The following is a 26,879-nucleotide window of genomic DNA, read 5'->3' as shown; positions in this document are numbered from 1 at the left end:
TGACAAGCATCGCATGCAGTGAAAACAGAAAGAACGCTTCCACGGAAGCTGTTCTCAGGAGGCTTTGGCAGAATCAGAGATGAGGCAGCTAAGCAGAAGAAAGCAATGCTCAGGAGATCAAAGAACTGAAACATGGAAGAAGGTGCAATGATTAGTTCCAAGTGTAAAAAGCATTACCACTGGTGTGATGGTTATCAGGATGAAGTGTCACTAGAAAAATCATACATCACACAATTAGTTACTGGCAAAGAATAAGAAAAAGTACCTCCCAGACGACTCCAAAACAGGTTCAATCTCATGTGCACTGCAATTTATGGTAAAACCAAGTTAGAGAAAATGTGATTGATCACTCGCTCAATTTCTTCCACCGCCCAAAGTTTTTTTTTGTTTAATCTTGCAGAAAGTTTTTTTTTCTTATCACTCAGATTAGACACATGCTTCTTAGTGGTTGATCAGGAAATAGAAGACAGGAACAAAACCTGTACTTGCTGGAGACAATAGACAGATGAAGGGAGAGAATCTCATCGAGACATATGGAATGTTCAAAGGGCTGGATAGAGAGGACGTGGAGATGTAAAGGTAACGGTTCCATTATTGTCACGTAATACTACATTCAGAATGTAACATACATGAAAAATTCTTTAACTTTGTCTACCGTAAGGAAGACAGAGAGTCACCACTTTGTCCAGCGCCCCTCACAGAAATGAGGCCCCAGCGAGGAATGAGCTCATGACCCCTGGTTTACAAGACCAGTGCTCCAACCACTGAGCTATCGGATGTTTCCAGTAATGGGAGAGTCTAGGACCAGAGGGCACAGGTCAGAGTAAAGGACGACCCTTCAGAACAGAGATGCTGAGAAATTTCTTCAGTCAGAGGATGGGGGCATCTGTGGAATTTGTTGTCTCGTATGGCTGAGGAGGCTAAAGTCATTGGATATACTTAAAACAGAAGATGATGGGTTCTTGATTAGGAAGTGTGTAATGGGGAGAAGGCAGTACAATGAGGCTGAGATGAAAAATACATCAACCATGATTGGAATGGAGAAGATTTGATGGACCAAATGCCCTAATTCTGCTCCTACCTCTTATGGCCTGAAGGCATAACATACATAGCAAATGTAACTTCTGGAGTTGTAATATTTCTGTAATTCATAGTGAATAGATATTGCAGAATTTATCAGATCGGTACATGTATGGAGAAATCTATCAAACATTAAGCTTGGCTGTTCAGAAGGAAGGTCAGGGAGTTCATAAAAAGATTTCTGCAAATTTCGAACTTTAGGCTATTGGGGCTGCCAGTCAGTTAAAACCCCCCAAAAAACAGATTGAGACTTTTTGTGCAAGAATGGGATGTGGTAAATGGAAGCACACCATTGATCAGCCGTGATCTGACTAAATGGTAGAACCAGTGAAAGCTGGACTAGAAGTGAAGAGCTGGATTTGTAACCTTAGGAAGGAAATCTGACACCACCATTTTCATATAAAGGGCTGGGAGAAAAGGCAGGTCAAGAAAATCAAGACCAATACATGATAGATGGAAATATTAAATCCTCAGGGGGAAGTAGGGTAAGGAATAAAAGGATAAGAAGAGGGCCAGGCAGCTGTAGAACTCTCACTCAACAGGCGTTGATAGAGGAACTTTGAGAGAGCAAAATGAATTTCAAATATAGAAGGTATGCATTCTTCTAGAGCTAAGCAGAAAACTCCCCTCTCGGATACAAGGTGGATCACCAATTTTTCACCCTTCAACGTTAGGTCATAGATGCAGATCGTAAAATATTATAAAGTAATTTCAAATACCTCCACGATGTTTCCTGGCTCATCTCATTTTCAGGTTCCCTGAAGTTTGTATTGAAAACAAAAAGCATCACCATTGTCAGGATTAGTAAGCATTACACGCTGCAAGTTCAACCTCAAACAACACGTAACATGAGGATAGCATTCATATACTTTTTTTTTCACACCATAAACCACATTGACCATGATACATACTTTTTCCTTTTCAAATATACACAGTGCCATTTTCTCCCCCCCCCCCCACCCCTCCTCCCATCCCACCCTCCCTATCTCCCCCCCCATCCATTTAAAGTACAAAATCTAGGATACATTAAACCAGTCAAACAATGTTGTCATTCAATAAAAATAAACAAGAAATTCCACTGAGTCAATTCTTTTCATTTCCTTCTCCTTTCGTTAATTTAGGTAGTGAAAGACCCCGGTAGGTTTTCTCTATTGTGTTGATGTAGATACTGTTGCACTTTGTTGTAAGATGGTGCATTCAAGAAGACAACTGACACAAACAGCAATAAACATAGAATCCAAAAGACAATGTTAGTTAGTGTTAATTAATGAAATATATGTGCCTATCCGACTTAAGAATTTACTAATACAGTGCAAGCTCGATCATATGAAGGGGTGTATGCAAGTTGGTTGTTCGTAACCGAGGGACACGTTGCTTCAATTTTACAATTTACTTACTTGCTCCAGTGTACATGGCCAGAAACTTTCAACATCTCTCCAAGAGTTGCGAGGAGAAGTGATGATTTCCCACATCCCACTTGTCCAACTATCATTGTCAATTGACCTGGAAATATACATTAAATCTGAATCAACATTTTCTAGGTTCGCTATCGGAGGTGGTCCCTACCATTTTTGGGTGCGATTCGGTTTAGACAATGTGAGAAGCAGAGCAGAACTATTCAAAATGAATTAATTGCAGACTGCTACTGAGATTGGAACCTCACAATGTAGGAAGTATAATTCAATGCGATTGTGAATAATCTATGTTACAAATTTCCTAAAAATCAGATTAGTTTCAGGCTTAAAATGATTTACTATTAATCGTCTCTTTTTTGGAACTGAGTTCCAAAGACTTGCCATTCTCTGGCAACTGAATGCGTTGCTGAGTTTACTTCCAGATGATCCAGCGTTCATTTTTAAGGAAAGGGCACTGTTCAGCTCGTGAAGGGATAGGCCTCTCCCACATTCAACAATCGTTTCCACCTCAGGATATCCATGGAGACATAGGGCCTGGCCCTTCAGCCCAAATCATCGATGCTGCCTAAATTGTCATTCTGGGCATATTTAAAACATGATTATATTCTAATAATCACATTATAATTGTTAGAAATTGGGGTGTTTTTTTTAAGAAAGGTTTAATTGAAGGGAATTGGCATATGTTACCTGTTGGAATTCTTATGCTGATATCTGAAAGATTTACCACACCACTGCCCCATGAAAAGTATCCATTAGTGATCTGTGAATTGAAAAAATTTAAAGTAAAAACAGCATTTCAAACACCGTGGAAGTAGCAACTTACCTATAAGATTTAGCATATTTTAAACCCAGAAGATTAAGTCTTAAGGTTCATACTTCAAAGTCATTGCCTTTAGTGGAGCTTTCCAGTCTATCCCAGTCCCCTAGTCTTTCCTTGTTGGCCTATTCAATCATGATTTACACAACACCCGTTAGAGTATTATGACTGTGTCTGTTTCCAATAACTCTCCAGTTGCTATGTGAAATAAAGCAGGCTACTATGAAATAAAAATGTTTTCTTTGGTTATTTTTTCCTGTCAGTTTAAATCCATCCACTCTTTTATTAATTCTTCTTTCTTCTACCAAAGACCACAGTTATCATTTCTCCACTCATCGTTGTCTCAGCAGAGAGTGCAAAATCATTAAGCAACCCCCCTCCACGATTTCCCCCCCCCCACCATCTTTCAGCTGCTCCTGTCGGGAAAGAGATACTAGCGTATCGTGTAACAGAGCCAGCACCACCAGGCTGAGGAACAGCTTCTTCCCACAAGCAAGAATGCTGAACGACCAAAGGAACTACTCACACTAACCATCAAGTCTCTCATATTTACAAAACAATATTTATTTAGTAATCTGTCTATTTATTTATTTATTCATTTGTGTCTGGAGTAAAAGTCCAAAAATCCAGATGCCAGAAATCCAGACCACCCAAGAATATGGACTTCTCGAAAATTCTCAAACTTTTAAAATGTAGCAGGTTTTTGCATGTGCGCGTATGCAAGCATACGCACCATGGATGCACAAAAGTCGCGGGAATGAATGAATAAATATTTATTTGATTTTTCTGCACATTGTTTATTAAAGAAATATTATTCATATAAAATACAATCAAAATTTACCTGTTCATTTCTTTATTCTCCTTAAATTTAATTTTAAAAGTACTGCCAAGGAATCCAGAAGTTCAACAAATCTGGACCATCCCAACCCCTGAGTAATCTGGATTTTAGGACTTTTACTGTATGTATGCTTCTCCTGCATGTGTATTAGTTGTCTATATATATTCTACGTCTAGATGTGTGACTGTGTGTTTTGCACCGAGGACCAGAAAATGCTGATACGTCAGGTTGTACTTGTGCATTAGATGACAATAAACTTATCTCAATTCGTGCTGCATCCAAGTGGATGTCTAGTCTCTCCACTTAATTGACATCCCTCATCTATGGTCCAAATCTAAATGTTAGTGACTTAAATAAATTACATCAAAATGAATCAAGAAACTTTTACATTTCAATTTAGACATAGAGGGAACATAACAGGCCCTTTCAACCCACAAGCCTGTGCCATCCAATTAACCTACATTCCCCAGTACATTTTTTGAAGGGTGGGAGGAAACCAGAGCCTCCAGGGAAAACCCACGCAAACACATACAAACTCCTGATATGTGAGATCGTGGGATTTGAACCCAGGTCCTGATTGCTGGCGCTGTAACAGCATTTTGCTAACTGCAACGTTAGGCATGCTGCCCTACGCTGACTTGTACTCAAACGTCCAGTGAGTTTGCATCTGGATATGCACATTTTGTATGCATGCATTGCATAATGTTGCATGTTGCATACCGTTTAATTTGAGGACTCCATGACTGAAAATTGTAATGCCGGTTGCCCAAAGCAAGCTTAATTAAACACCTAGATTCCAATAAGATGACCGCATTTGGTGTCCTGAGGGCAATCTAAGCATGGTGTAGCAAAATGGTTCTGAGCTTACATCCATTAATGTCCCTTTGTTTGAATGAAAATGTTATTACACTGATGAAATGGAGAATGTGAATGCTCTTACAGTCTGCCTTCTGCCCAAACCATGGGAAATTCGAATGGTGGTGCAGACTCGATGGCCCAAATCTGCTCCTATCGCTTATGGTCACAAGGCAAGTCCTTTTTACTTCCTGAGGCACACTATGGACTATACCCTACCTGACCAAAATGGCACAGATCAGTCACATTAAAACAACTGCGTGACAGTAAGAAATAACTCAGAGAGTCACCTTGACCAACACATCTTCAGTTTCCCTGGACCGAATGTATCTCTTCAGAGGCTGTTCGTATCCTTCCAAATTCCCCTTCAGGGCGTGTCTCCTGTGAAGAGCCTTGGTGTGCTGTATCGTGAACAAAAGGCAAGTGATACAATCAAACCCTTTCAAAGTTCATTTGTGCGACTTGCATCCCATCACACAATCTAGAACTTTACCTCCATTACTGTCTCCTTCCCAGTGACCACAAACATCCAGTCACCACAAGTATCAATCCTGACCTTTGCCACATCTGTGAAACCCATTTTTAAATCATGGAGGAGATTTTGTGTGCAACTAATAGTTAGAGATGCAGCCTGTCATTCCTGACTTTCTAGGAGTTGGATGTATATCGAAGAAGACTTGATGTATTGCTGCCGTACATTGGGAAGATGGTACACAAAGCGATGGAGATGCTTAGGTTGGAGGAGTGGGTGCTCTTCAGGCAGGATGCTTTGTTGTAAAGGTGTTCGGGCTTTCTCAGCTTTCACTCATCTAGGCATATAAAAGGGCGTCTTATCGCACTGGTTCTAGTCACTGCACTGCAGTAAGGATGGGGCTTTGCAAGAGAGAGTACAGAATGATTCTCCAGGGGTATTGCCTGCATTGGATGGGTTTAGTAATGGGGAGAGATTGGATAGGCTGGGCTTATTTTCCCTGAAGCAAAGAAGGATGAGGGATGACCTGATAGAAGTATAGACCAGCCATTCTCAACCTTTTTTCAGTTGAGGCTCTCCTAGGACTCTGCTCAACATTTATGAGCCTCTTCCCTGTGAAGCAGTCAAGTTTTGGTTTCTTCCGTACTACATAAAAAGGACGACACCAAAAAAAATCCATAAAATATTTGTGTTACGTGAGGTGAAAAGAAAGCAAGGTTTTTAATTTGAATGCGCTGTGGCCCCCCCCCCCCCCCACCCAAGGGACCGTAGGGCCCCTGTTGAGAATGGCTGGTATAGATGATTATAAGAAGCATAGGCGATCAAAAACAGGAAAGAAAAAGTTTGAAAACCAGTTTTAATCATACATTATTGACTCGTTATGTGCACGGTTTCCTAACTCCAAAGGAAATGGGCCAATGACAAGTTTTCTCAAGCAAAATATTTCATTGGGTCTAGAGCAGTGGTTCTCAACCTTCCACCCACCCTCCAACTCACATACCACCTTAAGCAATCCCTTACTAATCACAGAGCACCGATGGCATAGGGAATACTTAAAGTGGTTTGTGAATGGAAAGAAAAAGGTTGAAAACCACTGGCTTAAGGTGAGAGGCGGGAGATTTATTAGAGAATCTTCGTGATGTTTTACATGCAGAGGCTGATTGTTATCTGGAATGTATTGCTGCATTAGGTGGTGAAATCCGATACAATCACCGAGTTTTACTGCACTGAAACAGGCCATTCAGCCAACTCATCCATGCCAACCAAGCTGCCAAACTAAACTTGTCTATTTGCCAACATTTGGCCAATCTAAACCTTCTCTATCCATGTACCTGTCCAAATGTCTTTAAAACGTTGTAATTGTACCTGCCTCTAGCACATACTCTGGGATCTTATTCCACATAACTACCACCCTGTGTGTGAAAAAAGGTGCCCTTCAGGTCCCAAGTAAATTCCCCTCTCACCTTCACTTTGTAATTCCTTAATCTGGGAAAGAGATGATAACTATTGCCATATGTATGCCCCTTATGGTTTTCTATATCTCTTTAAAGTAAGAAGTTTACAAAACAAGAGCCCTTCAGCCTCCTTCACTCCTCCAGTCCTGGTAACATCCTTGTGAATCTTTTCGGCACTCTTTCCAGCTTCTTATAGCTGGGTGACTAGAAATGCCATGTGATGCACCAAGTGCAGTCTCAGCAGTCTCTTGGAGTAAAACACAAAAGTCTTCAGGGGCGGTGATTGAAGTAAAATCACAATACTGGAGAAATTCAGCAGGTCAAACTTTATATGCAAAGATAATCAACGTTTTGGACTTGAGTCCTTCATCAAGGTATGAGCAGAATGTGCGTAGGCGCCTGAATAAAGGGGGGAGGGGCAAGAGGAGGCCCACAGGCGAGGTACTCGGTGGATAAGGGAGGGAGGATCCAACAGAAAAAGGGGAGGGGGGGATATCTCCGTGAATGGAAAGGGAAGCGGGTGGAGAAGTGGAGGAAAGGAAACAGAAGGATAAGGAAGAGAGGGATAATGAGTAGTGATCTAGCAGAAATGTGAGAATTCAGTTGGAGACTGTCCAGGTAGAATATTAGGTGTGGCTCCTAAAATTTATATTTGCCCTTGATTTGACATGAGGCCATGGACAGACATGACTGGGAATTTGCTTCTCTGAACACCTTTGCTCTATCTACATCAATCCCAGTGGCCACCTATTTTGATTCTGCGCCCCAGTCCAGTGCCAACATGTCTGTCCATAATCTCATGCAGTGCCAAACTAAGGTCACCTGTAAATTGGAAGATCAACACCTAATATTCCATCTAGGCAGTCTCCACCTGGATGGCATCAACATCGGTTTCTGCTAGACCACTCTCCTCCATTCTCCCTCTCTACCATATTGCTCTCCCTTCTTTCCAGCAGCTCTCCACCCCCTTTCCTCTCCATTATTGAGATATCCCCCTCCTCGATTTCTGTTGTGCCCTCCCTCCCTTATCCACCCTCTTGCTTGTGGGCCTGTACTCCTTCCCTGGCCCTTCCCCCCATTATTTCATTCAGGTACCTATATTTTGCCTTGATGAAGGGGTCATAAAGGTTATGCTATATAAAATATGCTGTTTGACTTGCTGAGTTTCTCCAGCATTGTGTTTTTATTCATCAGTGTCTTGTTGGATTGTCATCAATGGTGCAGGCAGGTTGGTTGGGACTAAGACATCACCTTGAGAAGCTCCTGCTGCAATGTCCTGGGTTTAAGACGGATGATCTCCAACAGCTACAACCATCTTCCCTTGTGCTTCAGAAGACAACACCTTACTCTGATCCCCACTGCTCTTTCACCAGGACATCTTGTTGATTGAATTGGTCAATGAAAATCCTGCTGATGTGACCTCAGTTCTTTTCTGAAATTCTCTGCTTGTATCCAGATTTAGAGTATGTCTTCTCTTTGTTTGGTGACAATTAGTCCTATCGAAGCCTCGACTGTGCATATTGCTTACTAATCTGTTACCCGCTACTTTATCAAAGATCAAATCTCAATTGTAACGAGTAATTGGCCTGAAAGGATTTTCCCTGCTTTCCATGGAGAAGTCACGAAGGGAGAACTTTGTATTTCTGTGGGGCGGGTGCGCTGGAACAGGGTTGTGACCAATGTGTCCAGCACAATATCAGCTCCATATCATTTGCTACATTCAATGGGTGCAAGACCAATGTTGAAAACATTTTGCTTGGTCTTTTATTATTCGATAATGGAAGATTTTGCAGTTTTTCACTTTGACATTCATCTTTCTCAAGATTACACACTTCTTTAATCTATTTGCATCCGTTTGCTACCTCCCATTCCAAACGATGCCACTTACTGCATTGGTTAACTTAGTATCAGCCAACTTTGAAATGTAAAGCTCCCAGTTCCTTCCGTTTTATAAACAAAGTGAGAAGCTGCAGCCGAGTCCCTGGGGCATACCATGTGTCACACCCTGCCAACTAGTCAACCTTGTTCCTTCTTCTAGCTCTTCAATCCATTTTCTGCCCAAGGACATCCATTCCCAATTTTTTCTATTTTTTACATTTGAAAAATAAGTTGGCAATAAAACACAGGCCTCCAGTCTAAGAAGTAATTGTCCACGGCCACTCACTGGCTTCTCCCACACAACCAATGTTTTTGAATATTTTAATATGAGATTTCACATCCAAAGTACAGAGTACCTATGGATAGATGTTAAAATTCTCAAAGATACACTACACTTAAAATCACCAATGCCTGAAGAGGGCACACAAAATCAGTGAACCGGTGCGGACTCGAAAGGCCAACGTGGCCTGTTTCCGCTCCGTAAATGGTTATATGGTTACATTCATAAATGTTATATGAGCCGATTGATTATTGTGAAATACAATAACAACCAAGAATCATTATCAAACAGGGTGCCAGAATTTTGATTAAAAAGTCACATGAATAACATTTGGATGACTCCATCATTTTAAATTTAGTGTAAAATACATTTATAGCTTCATAATTTACAATTCTTTGACATTGGGCTAATATTTATTCAACAGTTAAGTAACAACATTGTAGTAGCAATGCCCTTTAGGAACTAAGGGGCTTTTTGATATTTAATAAACAGGGTGAGATTTACATTTGACAAAGAAACTGCCCCAAACAATTCTCCTTGTATTACTAATGTACAGTCAAGTCTTCTAAACCAGTACAAAGTATGCCAGGCAATTTGTCTGATGTTATCTTTGTTTGATATAGCTCTGTATAATTTCCACATTTATTCAACATTGGTCACATCTTCTTCATTCTGCTGAAATTGGTTTCTGGGAAAAGTCATCCACCCTTCAGACCAGTTTAACTTGTTACTTACAACTCCTGAATGTTTTTTGCACGTTTCCACATTCAACGAGGTCTCACCACCCCGAAATCCTTCACTGGAAATCTCGTCACTGGTTAGGAATTCGTTCAACTTTTGTTCACTGGTGGAAGTATGTCAAAACACAAAAAAAAATTCTCTTTAAGTGAGGCAAAAAAAAAAACAATCACGTAAAAAATTCAAAAATTAGGCTAAAACTAGTTAATTAATTTGTCTGCGGAGCAATCAGTAGAAGGATCTGCAATTTGTAGAGTAAACAACTTGTACAAGAAAATCTACAGATGCAGGGGTCAAGTGTATTGCACAAATGTACATAGAATATAGAATATTACAGCACAGTACAGGCTGTCAGCCCTCAAAGTTGTGCTGCCCTATATATTCCTATCAAAAAAAATCTAAACCCTTCCAACCTTATAACCCTCTATTTTTATTTAATTTGTGTGCCTGTCTAAGACTCTTAAAAAAACCCTAACGTTTCAGCCTCCACTACCACCCCTGGCAAGGCCTTCCATTCACCCATAACTCTGTGTCAAAAAACTCAACCCTGATGTCTCCCCTAAATGTAGAGATGTCCTCTGGTGTTTGCTATTCCTGCCCTGGAAAAAAGGCACTGGTTGTCCACCTTATCTAAGCCTCTCAAAATCTTGTAGACCTTTATTAAGCTTCCTCACTCCAAGGAAAAAAGTCCCAGCTCTGCTAACCATATAACCATTTACGGAGCGGAAACAGGCCATGTTGGCCTTTCGAGTCTGCACCAGTTCACTGATTTTGTGCGCCCTCTTCAGGCATTGGTGATTTTAAGTGTAGTGTATCTTTGAGAACTTTAACATCTGTCCATAGGTACTCTGTACTTTGGATGTGAAATCTCATATTAAAATATTCAAAAACATTAGCTGTGTGGGAGAAGCCAGTGAGTGGCCGTGGACAATAGCTTCTCAGACTGGAGGCCATGGACTAGTGGTGTGCCGCAGGGATTGGTGCTGGGACCAGCATAGTTTGTCATCTAGATCCACAATCTGGACAACAATGTGGTGATTGGATCAGCAAGTTTGAAGACAATACTCAGATCAGAAGCGTTGTGGACAGCAAGGAAGGTTTTCAAAGCTTGCAGAGGGATTTGGACCAGCTGGAAGAAACAGCAGATGGAATTTAACATGAACAACTGTGAGGTGTTGCGTTTTGAAGGACCTTGCTTCATAAGACTTAATTTTCAATCCAGGCAACATCCAGATAAATCTCCTCTGTACCATCTCCTTAGCTTCCACATCTTTCCTATAATGAGGTGACCAGAACTGAACACAATTAAGTGTGGTCTCACCAGAGATTTGTCAAGTTGCAACATGACCTCCCAACTCTTGAACTCAATCACCCTATTAATGAAGCCCACCAACCCATAGGCCTTCTTAACTATCCTGTCAACCTGCTCAGCAACCTTGAGAGATATATGAATTTGGACCCAAAGGTCCCTCTGTTTGTCCATACTGTTAAATATCTGTCCATTAACCCTGTTCTCAGTCTTCTGGTTTGTCCTTGCAAAATGCATCACTTCACACTTATCCGGATTGAACTCCATCAGCCACTTTTACGCCCAACTCTGCATCCTGTCTATATACTTTCATAACCTTCAGCACCATGCAGAACTCCACCAACCCTCGTGCCAACCACAAACTTACTGACCCATCCTTCTGTTTCTTTAGCTAGGTCATTTCTCAAAACCAAAAAGAGCAGGGGTCCCAGAGAAGATCCCCGCAGAACTCCACTAGTCACCGACCTCCAGGCAGAATACTTTCTGTCCACTACTACTTTCTGCTTTCTACATACAAGCCAATTTTTTTTATCTACACAGCCAACATTCCAAGGATCCCATTCCTCATGACTTTCTGAATGAATCTTTCATCGAGGATCATGTCATATGCCTTACTATAATCCAGATAGACATCTATCACCCTATCTTCAACAATTTCTTTTGTTACCTCCTCAAAAATCTCAATTAGGGTTGTGAAGCATGACCTTCACAAAGCCATGCTGACTATCTTTGAGTAGAATGCACTTCTCCAAATACCCATAGATCCTATCCTTAAGAATCTTCTCCAATAGTTTCCTCACCACTGAGGAAAGGGGGAAGAGCACAGCCTAACAGATAAGAGGTAATAGTTGTATAGAGTTGGGAGGGTAGAGGGTAGAAGAGAAATAAAAACAGATGTGATAGAGGGAAAGGGCAGAGGACTAAGAAGAGTAGCTCTCTGATAGGAGAAGGGTGCAGTGCTCTGGATTCCAACATCTGCAGACTCTTGCATCTCCATTATAACAAGCTTTTACCAGTTGCAGAGTCTGGTGTTGTACTCCTCTTCAGTGAGGTCTACAAGTTATGGACATGTACCTCCCAACAAAAAAAGGCCCCTGCCCCTCCCACATTCTGGCTGTGAACCCTTCATTCCTCAAACCCAACCGTTGACACCCTCACACCATGTTCAGAGCTGATCCTTGCATTCCCTTCTTATAAACATGATCTACTTTTTACCTCTTCGGCTGAGCCTCACTTGCAATAGAAATTATGCACCAATGTATCCTCAGCATTGGCCTGCTGATATCAAACAGATTTAACACAAAAATGCTGGAGGAACTCAGCAGGTCTCGCAGCAACCACAGGAGGTACAGATACATATATAACCAAAGTTACAGGCTTGAGCCCTTCTTCAAGCATATGTATCATTAGTCCCTTTGGACGCTGCGAGACCTGTTGAGTTCTTCCAGCATTTTTGTGTTTTTACTACAACTCCAGCAACTGCAGACTTTCTTGTTTCACTCTCCTCAAGCATATTTAACATATTTTTCTAGGAACAAAAACATTTCTAGCCTAGTGATCTGTTTTGGTGAGTATTTTCTCCTTGTTATTAATAATAGGTAAGATCAGCTACTGTTTCAAAAATGGGCTTCCCTATTTAACGTGCTTTGTGCCTTTAAAAGTAACGTAGTTAGCATTGAAACATTTGCACATCATTGTTTTAGACTGTCTCACAATTGTGGAAGTAGCAGTGACCTTCCACCCAAACCTTTGGCACACCAGAGTGGAGACATGTTGACCTTGAACATTTTTCAGAGCTGAATGAAATAGAAAATGCAATTTTAAAAATTATGAATCAGTACTATACCTGACCAGAGCTTTGACTGTGAATCTGACCACAGTGGAGAGCAGAAATAGTGGGGTCACCAAGATGTTGAAAAGAGACAACGAGGCAAAAGCTACAGCAGAAGACAGATTTGGGGTGTTGAAGTGTGTATATGCCACAAATGTCTGTAAGGCAGCAGATTAAAATCATGATAATTTATTACATTAAAAGTAACGAGTTAGAACAACCTTCAGCCCACCAACGCCTGATTAAGGAGAGAGATGGACCAAAAATCAAACTGCTAAAGGGCCTTAGTGGGTTGAGCAGCATCTGTGTGGGTGGGCGAAAGATTGTTGATGCTGAGGACGGACACTCTGGATTCCAACATCTGCAGACTCTTGCATCTCCATTGTAACAGGCTTTTACCAGTTGCAGAGTCTGGTGTTGTACTCCTCTTCAGTGAGGTCTACAAGTTATGGACATGTACCTCCCAACAAAAAAAGGCCCCTGCCCCTCCCACACTCTGGCTGTGAACCCTTCATTCCTCAAACCCAACCGTTGACACCCTCACGCCATGTTCAGAGCTGATCCTTGCATTCCCTTCTTATAAACAGGATCTACTTTTTACCTCTTCGGCCGAGCCTCACTTGCAATAGAAATTCTTTTTCTTTGGCTTGGCTTCGCGGACGAAGATTTATGGAGGGGGTAAAAAGTCCACGTCAGCTGCAGGCTCGTTTGTGGCTGACAAGTCCGATGCGGGACAGGCAGACACGGTTGCAGGGGAAAATTGGTTGGTTGGGGTTGGGTGAATTATACAGCAATTAAATACAATGGCATTGGCAATTAGTTCCATTTGAAGGAATGCCCCCTGTCTGGACAATGCTTAACAAAATGTTGATTGTTACTCAGTTTTGGACTCGATTGCAAAAACTATTCCAATTATTATGGTGATTTCAGAAAGGCTTCCTGGCCTATCACTAATCAGAAATATTACAGCAGTGCTGACTTCGAAGGAACAAGATGTCTCATCGTTATCAACTTGCCATAACTCTTCAACCTCATTAGTTGGTTGGTTTAGATCAATGGTCTGTTGCCTGGGGTTTCCCCGTACACCATTGGCCATTAGGGTGTAGACAAATCAGATATATTTAAATGGGGACAGTGAAATATAAACAGAAGGAGAAGTCTAAACGTGCTACTGATTTAAATTTGCTCTTACCACCAATACTGCTGCTATCGGTATTGCCGCATTCATAAACACTGCGGAGAGGGAAAAAAAGCACAGGTTTGAGTGAGAAGGGACCGAAGGGCGATTACGTCAGTCATTTGAGCACATGTGCCGAACAAACAGAATTCTGATCTTCCAGCGATACCAATAGCTTTTTTTTTCTAAGCAAGATTCCTGAGTCAGTTGACAGAGGGTTGTTACAAAAATACAGCTTGGTTGAGGATTTACATAGTTTGGCCTCTGATTTCAGGACATTTGAAAGGGTTTTAAAACAAAATTTTAACAAAAAAAAATTCAAGTTCGAAACACAGCTCTCACAAACAGGAATGTCATGTACATTAAAACCCCTGTTATCTGGAATTCAAGTAACCAGCAGCCTCAAGCAATCTGGAAAATAATCGCGGAAGTAGGTAAAAAAATATGGGCTTAAAATTGGCGCACCTTGTCATTAGTTCGCCAATCGTGCCACACACAACCTCAAGGAGCTTGAAAATTCACTTATCCGGCATCTCCCAAACAGCAAAGGTGCTGGATACCAGGGGCTTTACTGTAGTATTGCCAAGGTGTTAGGCACTACCAGAATCTACAAAGACTAGGCTGAGGAACCAATAGGCTTTAATATACAGAAGAACCTTGCTGGCATAGATCCAGGGTATAGGAATGGAGGGAAGGGGTTGGTGGCCTGATAAGCCATGATCTTATTGAGTGACAGAGCAGACTTGACAGGCCAGATTGCCTACTCTTGCTCCCATCTCGAGTGTTTTTATGTCTTATACATAAAAATGGAAACTTCCTGGTAGTCAGGGATCTTTCACTTCTGCATAAGAGGGCTGGCAGCACCACCTGAGCTTGTGTCTACACAAACTATCAGCAGTTCCAGTGGTTCCATAGTCTCTCAGTACCATATGGCACTATCAGCCCAGAACTTGAGTCCTGCTTGTCAGGTCCTTCTGGGTGACAGGCAAAGTGTTTTCTCTGATTGACAACAGAATCCTCCTCAAGGCAAATGGTAGTACGTCTCACTTCCAACTAACTGAGGCCAAGTAACTTTGGTGCGAGGACCATCAATGCCGTCCTACTCTGTGTTTCAGAGAGTTATGGTTGCATCTTTCCAACGCATCTGATCAATTTTTCCTTTCTCTCCACACATATCGAACAGCAATAACAGCCCACTTTGTATTCATGTAACATTATTAACGCACTAACTCCTACATGGTAAGGTGGCACTGGTGGATCAGGATCCACATCCCATTCTGCTAAAGACCCAGTGGTACCTCCTGCCAAGTTTCCAAGTGAAAATATCAATTACATTGGCACTGTGCCAACTGTGGTCAATGCATACTAGATAAAGATGTGTAGAGTGCAAAGCTCTTGAGACTGGTTAGCTCTTGCATTCTTGTTTTCTCCACATTGTTGCAAAAAATGTGCTCCCAGGCATAGAGCTTCAGAAGTTTGATGCCTTTCAAAATCTCATTGGTATTCTTCAGTCTTTCTGTGGAATAGTCCTGTGGAGGAATAGAACCCAGCATAAACATCAGTATATGGTGCTGTAACAATGAACCACGAATGTGACTTTGCACTCTCACTTTCTGTGTTATAATGCTCCACCACGTTAGTCATTAAGAGTTTAATTTTGATTGAATGATACTGCTTGGTAGAAGGCCCTTCCAGGGCATAAAACTGAACCACCTAATTAACCTACCAACCAGCCCTGTATGTTTTGGAGGGTGGGAGGAATCAAGAGAAAACCTACATGGACATGAGGAGAATGCACAAACTCCTTACAGACAGTGAAGGGTTCAAACCAGGGTCACTCGCGCTGTAATAGCTTTGTGCTAACCGTACCAACTATTGTTTTATCCTCATTTACAACATGGTAGATTTCTTTCCACAGGATGCAGCAAAGCCACAATGATCTTTTCCACTAATTATCTCGCACGCTGAGTTGCGGAGTTGTAACAGCAACTCCACTATCTCCGAACAGCTGAGAGCGACATGGACAGCAGGCTTCCTGCAGTTTAAGGATGTGCAGGCGAGGAAGGGATGGGTGTCTGCCTGGAAATAGAGGAGGACAAGAAACCCCTGAGCTCATCTTGCTCACTGACCAATACCCTGTGCTGTGGAAGGGTGTCGCCATAGCTGTCCACACAACTGGCTAATCCAGCCACGTGAGAGATGGGGGAAGAGGGAGTGAGTAGAAAAAGCATAAATGACAGGGGAACTGACAGGTGTGTCTGCTGCAATAAATGTGCTCCTATGGTGGTGTATGGTGCATGCCTCCCTGGTTTCAGAGTCAAGGATGTCACTGAATGGCTGCATGGTTTTCTGATGATGAGGTTATGGTCCCCCTCAGAACCAATAACGCAAGTGAAATGAGAGGTGATGAGCTTCAGGCAGAGTTTCGGAGGTAGATTCTCAAAGATAGTAAGTTTAATCACCCAAGGCACTTGGTGCTGAGAACAGAAATAGCAAGGCAACGCTGACTGGAGAGATGTCTTTAGATTTCTGAGTAATCGGGATGTTTCTCCTGGAGAAGAGCCTCTACAAGCCAGGAGTGGGACTAATATTCCCAGGAAGGGGCCGTTAGTGCTACTGATAATTTAAAGCCAGTTGGTGGGGGGGGGGGGGGGGGGTGGAATTTGAGGAGAGAACCAGAAGGGAGAAAAACTTATCTGGAAATAGAGGATGGGTATTTAGGAAGGAAAAGAAAATGACGACAGTGACAGTTAAAGGCAGTGACCGGACAATTCCAAATAGAATGTTTCAGGAAGAGTCTGTAAAGCTAAGAGTGACCAGAGAAGGAGTCAGGAAATATATTAAATTAAAGGCTCTTAATTTGAATGCATGGAGCATTCTTAACAAGAGAAATTAATTAACAATACAAATAGAAATAAACCATTCTGATGTGATGGCCATTACAGAAACATGGTTGCAAGGTAACCAGTGTTTGGGATTTGAATATTCAGGTGTTTGGAAGGTTATGAAGGCAGGAAAGGAGGTGTGGCATTTCTGGTGAAAAAAGAGAACACTGGAATGGTGAGCAATGAGATTGGCTCAGAAGCTCAAGAGGACAAATAATTTTAGATAGATATCAGAAATATTAAAGTTTAAAAGCCTCTGGGTGAAATACTGTACAAGGTCCCAAGCATTAGCAATACTGGATAGCAGGCAGGTCATAAGAAAGTGGGAGCTGTGAATGAAGTTACTGCAAAAATCATGATACAGATTTGACAGGCCAAATTGGCCGGAATATTTGGGATGGTTTAAAAAAAAATTAAGGAAACAACCAAAGAGCAGACTATTTTAAAACATGTGATCTCGTGGCAAAAGAGTAATAGCATAGCACAGTATAATTTCATATTTATTTGGAGGGTGACAAACTTGGGCCTGAAACTTGTGTCCCCAACCTGAAAATGAAAGCCATTGCTAAAGTGAACAATTAGGTTAGCTGGTGACTGGAGATCAGCAGAGGGTATATGTTTAAGGAAAAGGTACACAAGTCTCAGCAAAAGTGGGAAACTTTTGAGATGAATGCACCATCTATGGGTTAACAAAGGTGTCAAAAAAGACAGATGGCATGAAAATTAGTGGTAAGATCGGGAAACCTTAGAAACTAGTAAAGCACAGTGATAATATCATAAAGTGGGAGATAGCATTGGTGGAATAAAGAATAAAATAGATAAGAAGAATTCCTATCGATTTTAAAATGGAAGAGAGTAGCTATGGGAACTTAGAAGATAATTCGAGACAATGTTATTGGGAAATAAAGAAACGGTAGAGATTCTAAATAAATAATTTGTATCAATCTTCTCAGTGGTAGACACTAAAAAGTGCCTAAGTATTCAAAGGGCTATTTGGAAGAGAGACTCAGTCTCTGTCACTAATAAAAGAGTTATAGGAAAACATATAGGGATAAAGGCCACTACTGAACCTGATGGCCTATATCCTTGGACAGTATGGGAGTGGCTGTAAAGATGCTGGATGCATTCATTGGCTGTCATCTACCACAATGCCCAGGATTTACGAGAGGTGCCAGAGGGTCGTGAAACCACTTATACAGCACCATCATTCAAGGAAGGAAACACTAGCCAGTTAGTCTCACATCTGTCATTGGGGTAAATACTGGGATCTGTTACAGAACACTCAGATTACAACCAAGAAGTGTGAACATGCTTTTATGAAAAGGAATTGTGTTTGAAAAATTTGTTGAAGTTCTCAGAGTATGGAATAAAAAGCATGGATAAATGGGGACCAGAAGATGTAGTGTATTTGGATACCCAGAAGCTGTTCAATAGGTGATACATGAAAGGTTATTGTACTAGAGCACACAGGGTTGGGAATAATATACAGGCATGGATGGGGAATTCACTAGCTGAGAAAAAAAATTGTTGATTTAACTATTTACAACTTAAATTAATAATTTTGAAGACAGGACCAAATATACTGTAGTGAGATTCACTGATGATACAAAGATGCTAAAAGTTGTCAGGGCACAATGAACCTGCAGAGGGATATTGATATGTTAATTGAGAGGGCAAGGATTAATCAGGTGGAGAAAAATATGTGATTATATATTTTGGAAGGAAGAATGAAAAACTGATTTATTATTGAAATGGAGTTACGTCTAAAACTTGGTGTTACTGTACACAGAAATCTGGCCATCCTATTGCAAGAAACACAAGGCGTCAGCTTGCAGTTCTGAAAGTAATTAGGAAGATTAAACAGCCTTTATTGTAAGGTGTATGGATCTAGAGTAGGGAAGTTTTGATGCAACTTTACAGGACAATGCACCAGGAATACTGCATGCAGTTTTGATCTCCATATTTAAGGAATATATTTACATTGCAAGCAATGCAAGAAGTCCTGAGTTGGCAGTGTTGACATATGAAGAGGCAACCTATACCCACTGGAGTAATGATAATTAACTTATTGCCATATACATTGCACAATATGCACTAAAATTCTTACTTGTGGCAGCTGAATGGGTACTTGGCAAAACAAAATTAAGAAACAAATAAAGGTCAGCTATAATACTATATGCAATTGAATTAAAAAGAGAATGAATACAAAAGATAAATTTTCAGTTATCCTAATGCAAAGAAAACCAACAGCAGTGCAGACAGTGGTGTCTGAGCATTACAATTAGTATAACAAGCCTGACAGCTGATGGAAAGAAACTGTTTTTGAACCGAGAGGTATGACCAGGGTGATGGGGATCCTTTACGATGTTAACGACCTTCTTGGGTGCATTCAAAAGAAGAACGAAAAGTGGCCTTGCATTCTGAGGAGGATGGCAGGGTTCATGCAGAGATGATATTGAATTAGAGGGCAAGATTCAGAATTCAACTTTATTCCAGTCAGCCATGAAGATGGAGACGTTGGCTCTATTGAACAGAATGGGGAGGGAGTGGAAAAGTGTTGGTGAAACCAAAGTTGGATCAGAGAATAGAAACCCATGTGAAATTAGCGAATGGTCTGCTGGATGAAACTGCATGGTCTTCCAGCTTGTAGACGTGGCCCTTACCAGCGTACTTTTCTGTGCATCCGCAAGTTTGGTCGCGACGAAGTATTGCAGGGGAGCAAGCAGTGCTATGACAGATGCACCAATTAGAGCACTAATTCCCAGCATGTAGTACAACAAGATCACACCCATGATAATCTATGAATAAGAACAGAAAATGCACTGTAGGTTGCTCATCAAAGATCTCATAGCATTCCTGCCCCAAAGGAAGAAAGTAATGGGTCCCTTCCCCAAATATCCCTGAAATATGTGCAGTGCCAACCCTGAATGTCCATTAACATCTATTGCCTCCTTCCATCGAAAGTGATTGGACCACAATCATCAGTGGGACTTTTGATAGGGTGTCCAATCACAGACTCCTTATCCCAGTGTACAGCTTATTGTGTTAGTTTAATAAAACAATCAACTTTATACTGAACAAGGCACAACTTCCTGTTAATTTGATAAAGGGCTCAAACTTGAAACGTCGGTAATGTATTTTTACCTTTGCTACATAAAGGACACTGTTCGACCTGCTGAGCTTCTCCAGCATTTTGTGTTTTTACTTCAACCACGGTGTCTACAGATTTTTGTGTTTTACTTCTGTTAACTTTTTTTTAGTAAGAAGTTACAAGACTACTGTACCTGAACTGGCATGGCCCACAAATTAGGACAAAGAAACAAAAACCACATCAGCTGGTTGGTTTCAATGGCAACAAGATTATTGATTTGGCCCAAAGTCATCTCACCCATTGACATATTGGAGGTAGATAGACAGAGAATCTTATTGTAGATCATAGCCTAAAGAAAGATAAAAACAAGCCTAGATTTTCAAAGGCAATAAAAAGTCCTTGAGATAAAAATGTAAATTTAGGTGAAAAAAAAATCCTTTAACATTTAAATTAGAGATAAAACACAGCAACCCAATTACACCCATGTGTCTAATAAATAAATAGAAATAGCACAAATATGCAGAGCTGTTAATATCAGGATAAACAAGCCAGGGGCATGGCCAGGTTTTAACATTAGGGGGAGCGAAAGCATATTAAAAAAGGTGTCACGACCATGGCTGTGTGTACACACGTTTTGCAACCAGCGTGCATACACACACACACACACACACACACACACACACACACACACACACACACACACAGTAGGAACTCCCCTATTATATGGTTGGGAACGGGTTATTAAAGGGGGCAGCTTATTGGCAGTGCAGTCGGTAGGGCTGAAGATTGCAACGAGCTACCTAGAGGTTCCATTTCGATTCCTACCCTCTCTGACCAAGATGGTCACAATGGCGACACTGATCTTTACCCTCATCTCTGGTTGGTCCACGATCTCATTCTGGCCTGGTCTGTCCCTGCCTAGTGGAGCCACCTTGTTACAGCATAAACTGCCACTGATGGCTAAATTGTCTTTTGTTGACAAGGGAGGCAACCACTTCACTGAAACCCTGTTGTTGCCATGTTAAAGTAGCCTGAGTGACCCATGAGCTCAGGCAGTTGCTGAGGTCGGGGAACACCATCAATACTGACAGAAAACTCCCCAGTATCGCGGAATGGGAAAATAAACTCAGTTATGATTTCTCTTGACTTCAGTGCCTCAACAAAGTCATGATGATACCATGCTGCGCCTCGAGCCAAATTTATCTTCACACATTGCCTTGACCATTACCACTGTCTGCCCAATCTCCCACTATTCCTCTTGACATCCCAGCTCCTTAGCACCATTAGCCATCTCGTATAACATTTGAACATCCCTTGGAAAAGATTCTATCCTTTGTTAAGGATAATAGATCTCAGAAATTTGATCCCACCATTTTTTTAAATTGGGGTGGGAACATCTTGTATTGATCCCTGGACTCAGAAGGGTCCATGATTGGGGATATTGTTCCACAAACTCACTCCCTTCATTCTCCTCATCTCTCCCCTTAGGTTGTATTGGTCCTGTTCTCTTCTTCTCCCCTCGTTACTTCGGAAATTATATTTATTGTCGCCCCCATCCTGGCAGTTCTCAACTATCTGAAGCACTGCTAATTTCACGATTGTGCTGTGCCACCCACAGGTGGGTTGACCAATGGACTGCCTGCTTCTGCATGAGCAGTGTACCTGGCCTATGGCTACTGTCATGATTCGCCCCTAATAGCTGGATGGGAGCTCCAGTGTCGGCTGAGGAGAGGGTTCAGAGTCGGGTGTCAGGAGCTCCCAGCACCTGAACTGTGGGTAAAATTTGCAAATCAATTCAGTTTTTAAATAAAATAATTTTACTCACAGCTCTCACCTCTCAGGTTTACCTATCGAATATAAATCTCAAATTCTTTTTGCACCTTATGTTCACAGCAATTCACGCATGCGCTGCAATGCGATCCACGCCAGCTAATAGCCCAATTAACAGGGAGCACATGCAAGGATGTGGCAGGACAGATCAGTGGCGCTAGCTTTTGAACATTGAAACCACAGCATCTGCGGCAGATGCCTTGGTCTCACAGTTCAAAAATAGGAACTAAAACAGGAGAGCGGTCTCTCCCCCTGCCCCCCACTCCTTAGCTATGTCTCTGAAACAAGCAGAAATTTGGTTGAATCTTCTTCACAAGAAAAATTCAGTTTAACAACTCTTAGCAAATAATTCTTGCAAACTGGTAAAAATTGAAGTTCTTAATTTTCAAGGAAATTGTTCTGATGTGCATAAATACAATCAAAAATACCTAACATACAAAGATAAAACAAATTGTTTAAAAATCAGTATGAAACATTAGGAATATTCACACTTGAGCAATTTTATAATTCAATCTGAACCTTCTTAAGTGGAGAAAATTCAGGTTAGCACAAGATTGTTAGTGGATATTTGGGTTTCAATGGTGGTTCAGTGATTCGACAAAAATCACTCTGTGTGCAAAGTTTTCTTCCTGCACAAACCACAAAAAAAACAATATTGGACAGTGTCGTGATTTTTAGGGCAAGAAAGCATTTCTGCCCATAAATTACAATGTTTTGGGGATTAGTCAAGCATTAAAATTAGAAACAGCATGAGTGCCTTCAACCTAGGAGCATGTCCCAAGGCACTTCACAGAAGCATAATCAGACAAAAGTTGACACGAAGCCAATGGAGAAGATGTGAAAGAGTATAGTTAAACTCCTGACCAGACACAGATCAATGTTTCTTACCCCCAGGCAATAAATGAATGGTTGTTTGCGGGATCATGTTGTGTGTATTTTGCCTTTTCCATTTCCCACATTCCAAGGATTAGTCGTACTTCAACTGTATCTCATTAGCTCTCAAGTGCTTTGGTCATAAAAGGATTGTATGTTTTCAAGATCATGCTTTTTCAAGGAAGGAAGAGAGATGGAGCAGGGAGAGGCTTGGCAAAGGACATTCAGGGTTAGGTCCAAAACACAAAAGAGGAATGCAGCAAGTAAAAACACAGGTGGACCCAAGTCACAAGTAGAAAATGAATTAAAATGTCAATCAAGAGAAAATGCTTGTTCAGAGATAGGTAAATGTTTCTAAACATCCAGCCAAGTTCAGATTCATTGTTGCATGAGATGCAGTGAGGAAATTTGTTTGTAGCTACTGTACTGTGTATGCAAGTCAATCCATACAGAGTAAAGCAGTTAAAAACACAGTTCCGAGGGCAGGGTTGCAGAGACAGGTTAGTACAGAGCAAAGGCAACATTTCCAATACAATGTCTAAAGCAATTCTTAAATTCTTAGTAGTTTATAAACGATAGTGCTTTGAAATAGAAACATTCAATAACAAATCAATAAAATGGACTGGAAACAATATCAATTGAGTATTGAAAGTGGAACAGGAAAGTAATCAATAAACGTAAGTGTCTTATGAAAATGATAATGGATATGATAAGATTGCCACACTCAGCACCTTCTACTGGTATCTGGATGCATTCTTAGGTTGCCAAAGCAGCCTCTGTTTGATGAGAGAGAAAAAATGCTGAATAAACTCAAAGGTTAAACAGCACACTGTATATAGCAAATATAAAGATACATACTGTACCTTGATAAAGGGTTCAAGCCGAAAACGTTGGCGATGTATCTTTAACTTTGCTATATAAAGAGCACTGTTTGACCTGCTGAGTTTCTCCAGCGTTGTGCTTTTACTTCAACCAATGTGTCTGCAGACTTTCCTGTTTTATTTCTATTTGATGAAAACTCATTGGATGAAGTACAATATCATTCAACATACAATCATTGCAAATGAGAATAGGTAGAAACTGATTCAAAGTACATTACTAATACCCAACATTCCCCTTTGAGCAAAGGGAAATCCCTATCCAAAACATGGAGGCCGATGGGCACCTGTTCATTGACATATTAATGACAAATGAGTAGTGGGTCAGTGGGTCAGACAGACATGGACAAATCCTCTAGTGAGCCCCCCTCAACCCCCCCACCTCAGCCCGTAAGCAAAAAGGATTTGACCTCCTTCCCAACACACGAGCGCAGAGTCCTAACAAAGTTTAAAAGCCTCATACAGGCTTTGATGCTGACTTCATCAGAACAGTGACTCCTAACCCAGGGCCAATGACTCCACTGGAAGGCATTTTTTCAAAATTGGGTGTCCATTGAAGAAATCGCTACATGCATCACTCACAGCAAGGTCTCCTGACATGAATCTTTTCCTGCAGGAAGCTGTTACCTTCCTCCCACATTTGAACTATCTAATAATTGCATTTCAGAGCACTTTAAAAGGATTCCTGACAAGGCTAGCATTTTGATACAAGTTGACCCTCTGCAAAGAGAAAGCTCTGCTCAACAATCATAAGTGGTTTGCCTGGACATGTTTTGTGCAGATATGCCACCGAAAATGTCTACTGAACACAAGGGTCAATGTATCATCTGCCCACAACTCTTTAACTTCAGTAAAATAAATTTCAGAGATTTTTGTTTGGCAATACACGAACTGGGAATAAATTTATTGGTAATAATGACAATTTCATAAAAAAAGTGTCTAAATTTATACTGATAAACTGGCAATATTTATCATTCACCCAACACCAAAAACTTGATCATTATCAAAGTCCTGTTTGCAAACAAGTGACCAACTTTCCTCCATTGCAAATGCAACTGGACTTCAAAAGCACTTGATTAAGTACTGCAAAAGACGACAACTCAAGGGACTGTCTGAATCCAAAGTTTCACTGAAGCACTAATATTTACAGACATCATCTGTTGAAAGAGCCGGTTAAACATCTGCAAGACTTTACTGCAGTCTCATTTGCAACAATTCTCAGTGAGCCCTCTAAAGTGAGCTGCAGATTGTCATTAAAATGCTCAGTCTTAAGATAAAGCAGCAGAATCACATGAAGTAAACAACCATAAACGGGGTGTACAATGTCCAGTTTGCTTTCTTACGCACCAGTAAGGCTCCACGCAAATTGATTCCAGTTTCAATTGCCACATAGTAAGAGGCTTGTAAAAATGTTCTCTGTAGAATGAGTGCAAGAAAGAGCAACACTGCCAGAACATAAGCGTTCTCCAAGAATTCCTTCGATGACAGAAAATAGACATCCAAAAATTTTACCTATAAAAGGAAAGATCACAGCTGATGGTTAAAAAAAAGTTAGCTATTGCCTTACAATGTGATGAGCACTAGACATGTGCAAAGTGTTATATAGGTCGTTTGCCAGAGATCATCCCATTTATTTATTTTAATAAAGATAATGTTTTAAACAGGAAATGTTAACTATGTAAGCCAGGCACCCTTTTCAAAGCTCAATTTATTTCCTATTTGTGGGAATAATGTGGTAATGTGAACAAGAAAGGCAACTTGGATTAGTCCAAACTAAATGTATTCTTCACATTTTGACTCCTAGAGTCAGCATCAGGTCTTAAAACAGAACAATCAAGCTGTCAGTTTATCTGTTCACTATTTCATGCAGTTACACCATGCAAGTACAATACACGCCATTTCAGTAAACTGTTTGTGTAAAGATAGCCCTTAAGCTTTGATCCTGACAACTAGTTGTACAATTGTCAGTTGCATCAGTAGATTGGGACCAAGGTCTACGTTATGGTGCAGGAACCAAGGCTTCAGATGAAACAATACTCCTGAATCAGATCTAGGATAGATAAAGCTGATTTGTTAAGACTTGCTAGGCAGTAGTTTGGAATGTTCCTGAAAAATCAGAAAAAAAAACTCCAGCCACCGAAATAACAACAGAAAATGCTGGCAACACACAGCAGATCAGTGTCTATAAGAAAGAACAAAGTTAACATTTCAGTTTTAAGTTTATTTGTCACATTATACCTAGTACCGTGGGAAGAGTTCTTCTGGGAGCAGTCTAACAGGTTATCTCCAACATTCGTAAAGCCTTGTAAAGAACGCAATTTGCAGAGTACGGAGTTACAATGAAAAGAGAAATCAATCAGCACCAAGTTCACTCGGGATTCTGTCGCTATGCATTTTCACATCGTTACACCTTCTACTTGACAGGAGGAAGAAGAAGAGAATGTGTCCGAGGTGTGATGGGCTCTTCACTATGTTCCCTGTCTGTCCTGGGCAGTCAGACATATCAATGAAGACCATGGAGTGGAGGGATGCTTGTGTAACGTATTCCTTCTCCCGATCTTCAGCAAAGCAAGTCCCATATCATATGGTGATGCACCCATAAACTTTGCTTTTGATGGTGCAGCTGTAGAAGTTGTTGAGCAACAAGGGGGACATACCAAACTTCTTTAGTCTTGACCGTAAAATCAGTGTTTGACTCAGGTCAGGTCACTGGAGATGTTAATTGCTAAGAACCTAAAACTATCTACTCTTTCCACTTCAACACCATTAATGTAGACAGGAGTGCTGTTTGGAAGAGTACCAGGTTCTGTAGGTTCAGAGAGACAAGTCTGGACACGTTAAAAATCACAGGTAACTTTAATGAACACACAGGAGACAAACAGGGGAGAAGGTCAAATGATATTCAATTATTATATTACTAAACAACTCTATAGACATTCACATTGGACCCAGGTTGGACTCCAATACCAGTGGCCACCTATTCACACTCACAGACAAGGACTTCAGCAGACACTTCCGATCCCTGTACCTTGGGGTGCGGCTCAGCGTTAAGTAATATACAGTTACTACCACACTCTAACAAGACAAGGACTTAAACGCACACTCCCGGTTCCCTGTACCAACGGGGGCTGGCAGCTCTCTGCAAACACTGATCTGTCGCAGTACTACAGCTCAGCTT

The 26,879-nt window shown here is 41.1% G+C and overlaps 1 protein-coding gene across 6 annotated transcripts in view; it reads right to left on the bottom strand.

The window, feature by feature from the left end:
- LOC138748566 (ATP-binding cassette sub-family C member 9-like) overlaps nt 1–26,879 on the bottom strand; it is a 189,907-nt gene that overhangs the window by 78,739 nt on the left and 84,289 nt on the right. For all 6 annotated transcript variants that reach the window (XR_011348162.1, XM_069908983.1, XM_069908987.1 and 3 more), the window contains exons 8-19: nt 25,049–25,213; nt 20,314–20,469; nt 19,693–19,827; nt 15,511–15,673; nt 14,160–14,200; nt 12,983–13,125; nt 9,825–9,933; nt 5,296–5,406; nt 3,183–3,255; nt 2,478–2,583; nt 1,800–1,838; nt 266–304 (exon numbers count right to left, since the gene is read on the bottom strand). Coding sequence is in view for 5 of the 6 variants with exons in the window: in XM_069908983.1 (XP_069765084.1) it covers nt 266–304; nt 1,800–1,838; nt 2,478–2,583; nt 3,183–3,255; nt 5,296–5,406; nt 9,825–9,933; nt 12,983–13,125; nt 14,160–14,200; nt 15,511–15,673; nt 19,693–19,827; nt 20,314–20,469; nt 25,049–25,213 (1,280 nt within the window). In the remaining variant the exon portion in view is untranslated. The remainder of the gene's footprint in view (nt 1–265; nt 305–1,799; nt 1,839–2,477; nt 2,584–3,182; nt 3,256–5,295; nt 5,407–9,824; nt 9,934–12,982; nt 13,126–14,159; nt 14,201–15,510; nt 15,674–19,692; nt 19,828–20,313; nt 20,470–25,048; nt 25,214–26,879) is intronic.

Source organism: Narcine bancroftii, chromosome 13 (assembly GCF_036971445.1).
Source record: "Narcine bancroftii isolate sNarBan1 chromosome 13, sNarBan1.hap1, whole genome shotgun sequence".
NCBI classification, from domain to species: domain Eukaryota; kingdom Metazoa; phylum Chordata; class Chondrichthyes; order Torpediniformes; family Narcinidae; genus Narcine; species Narcine bancroftii.
The sequence above is the reverse complement of the archived record's forward strand: the minus strand, read 5'-3'. Positions and strand labels throughout refer to the sequence as shown.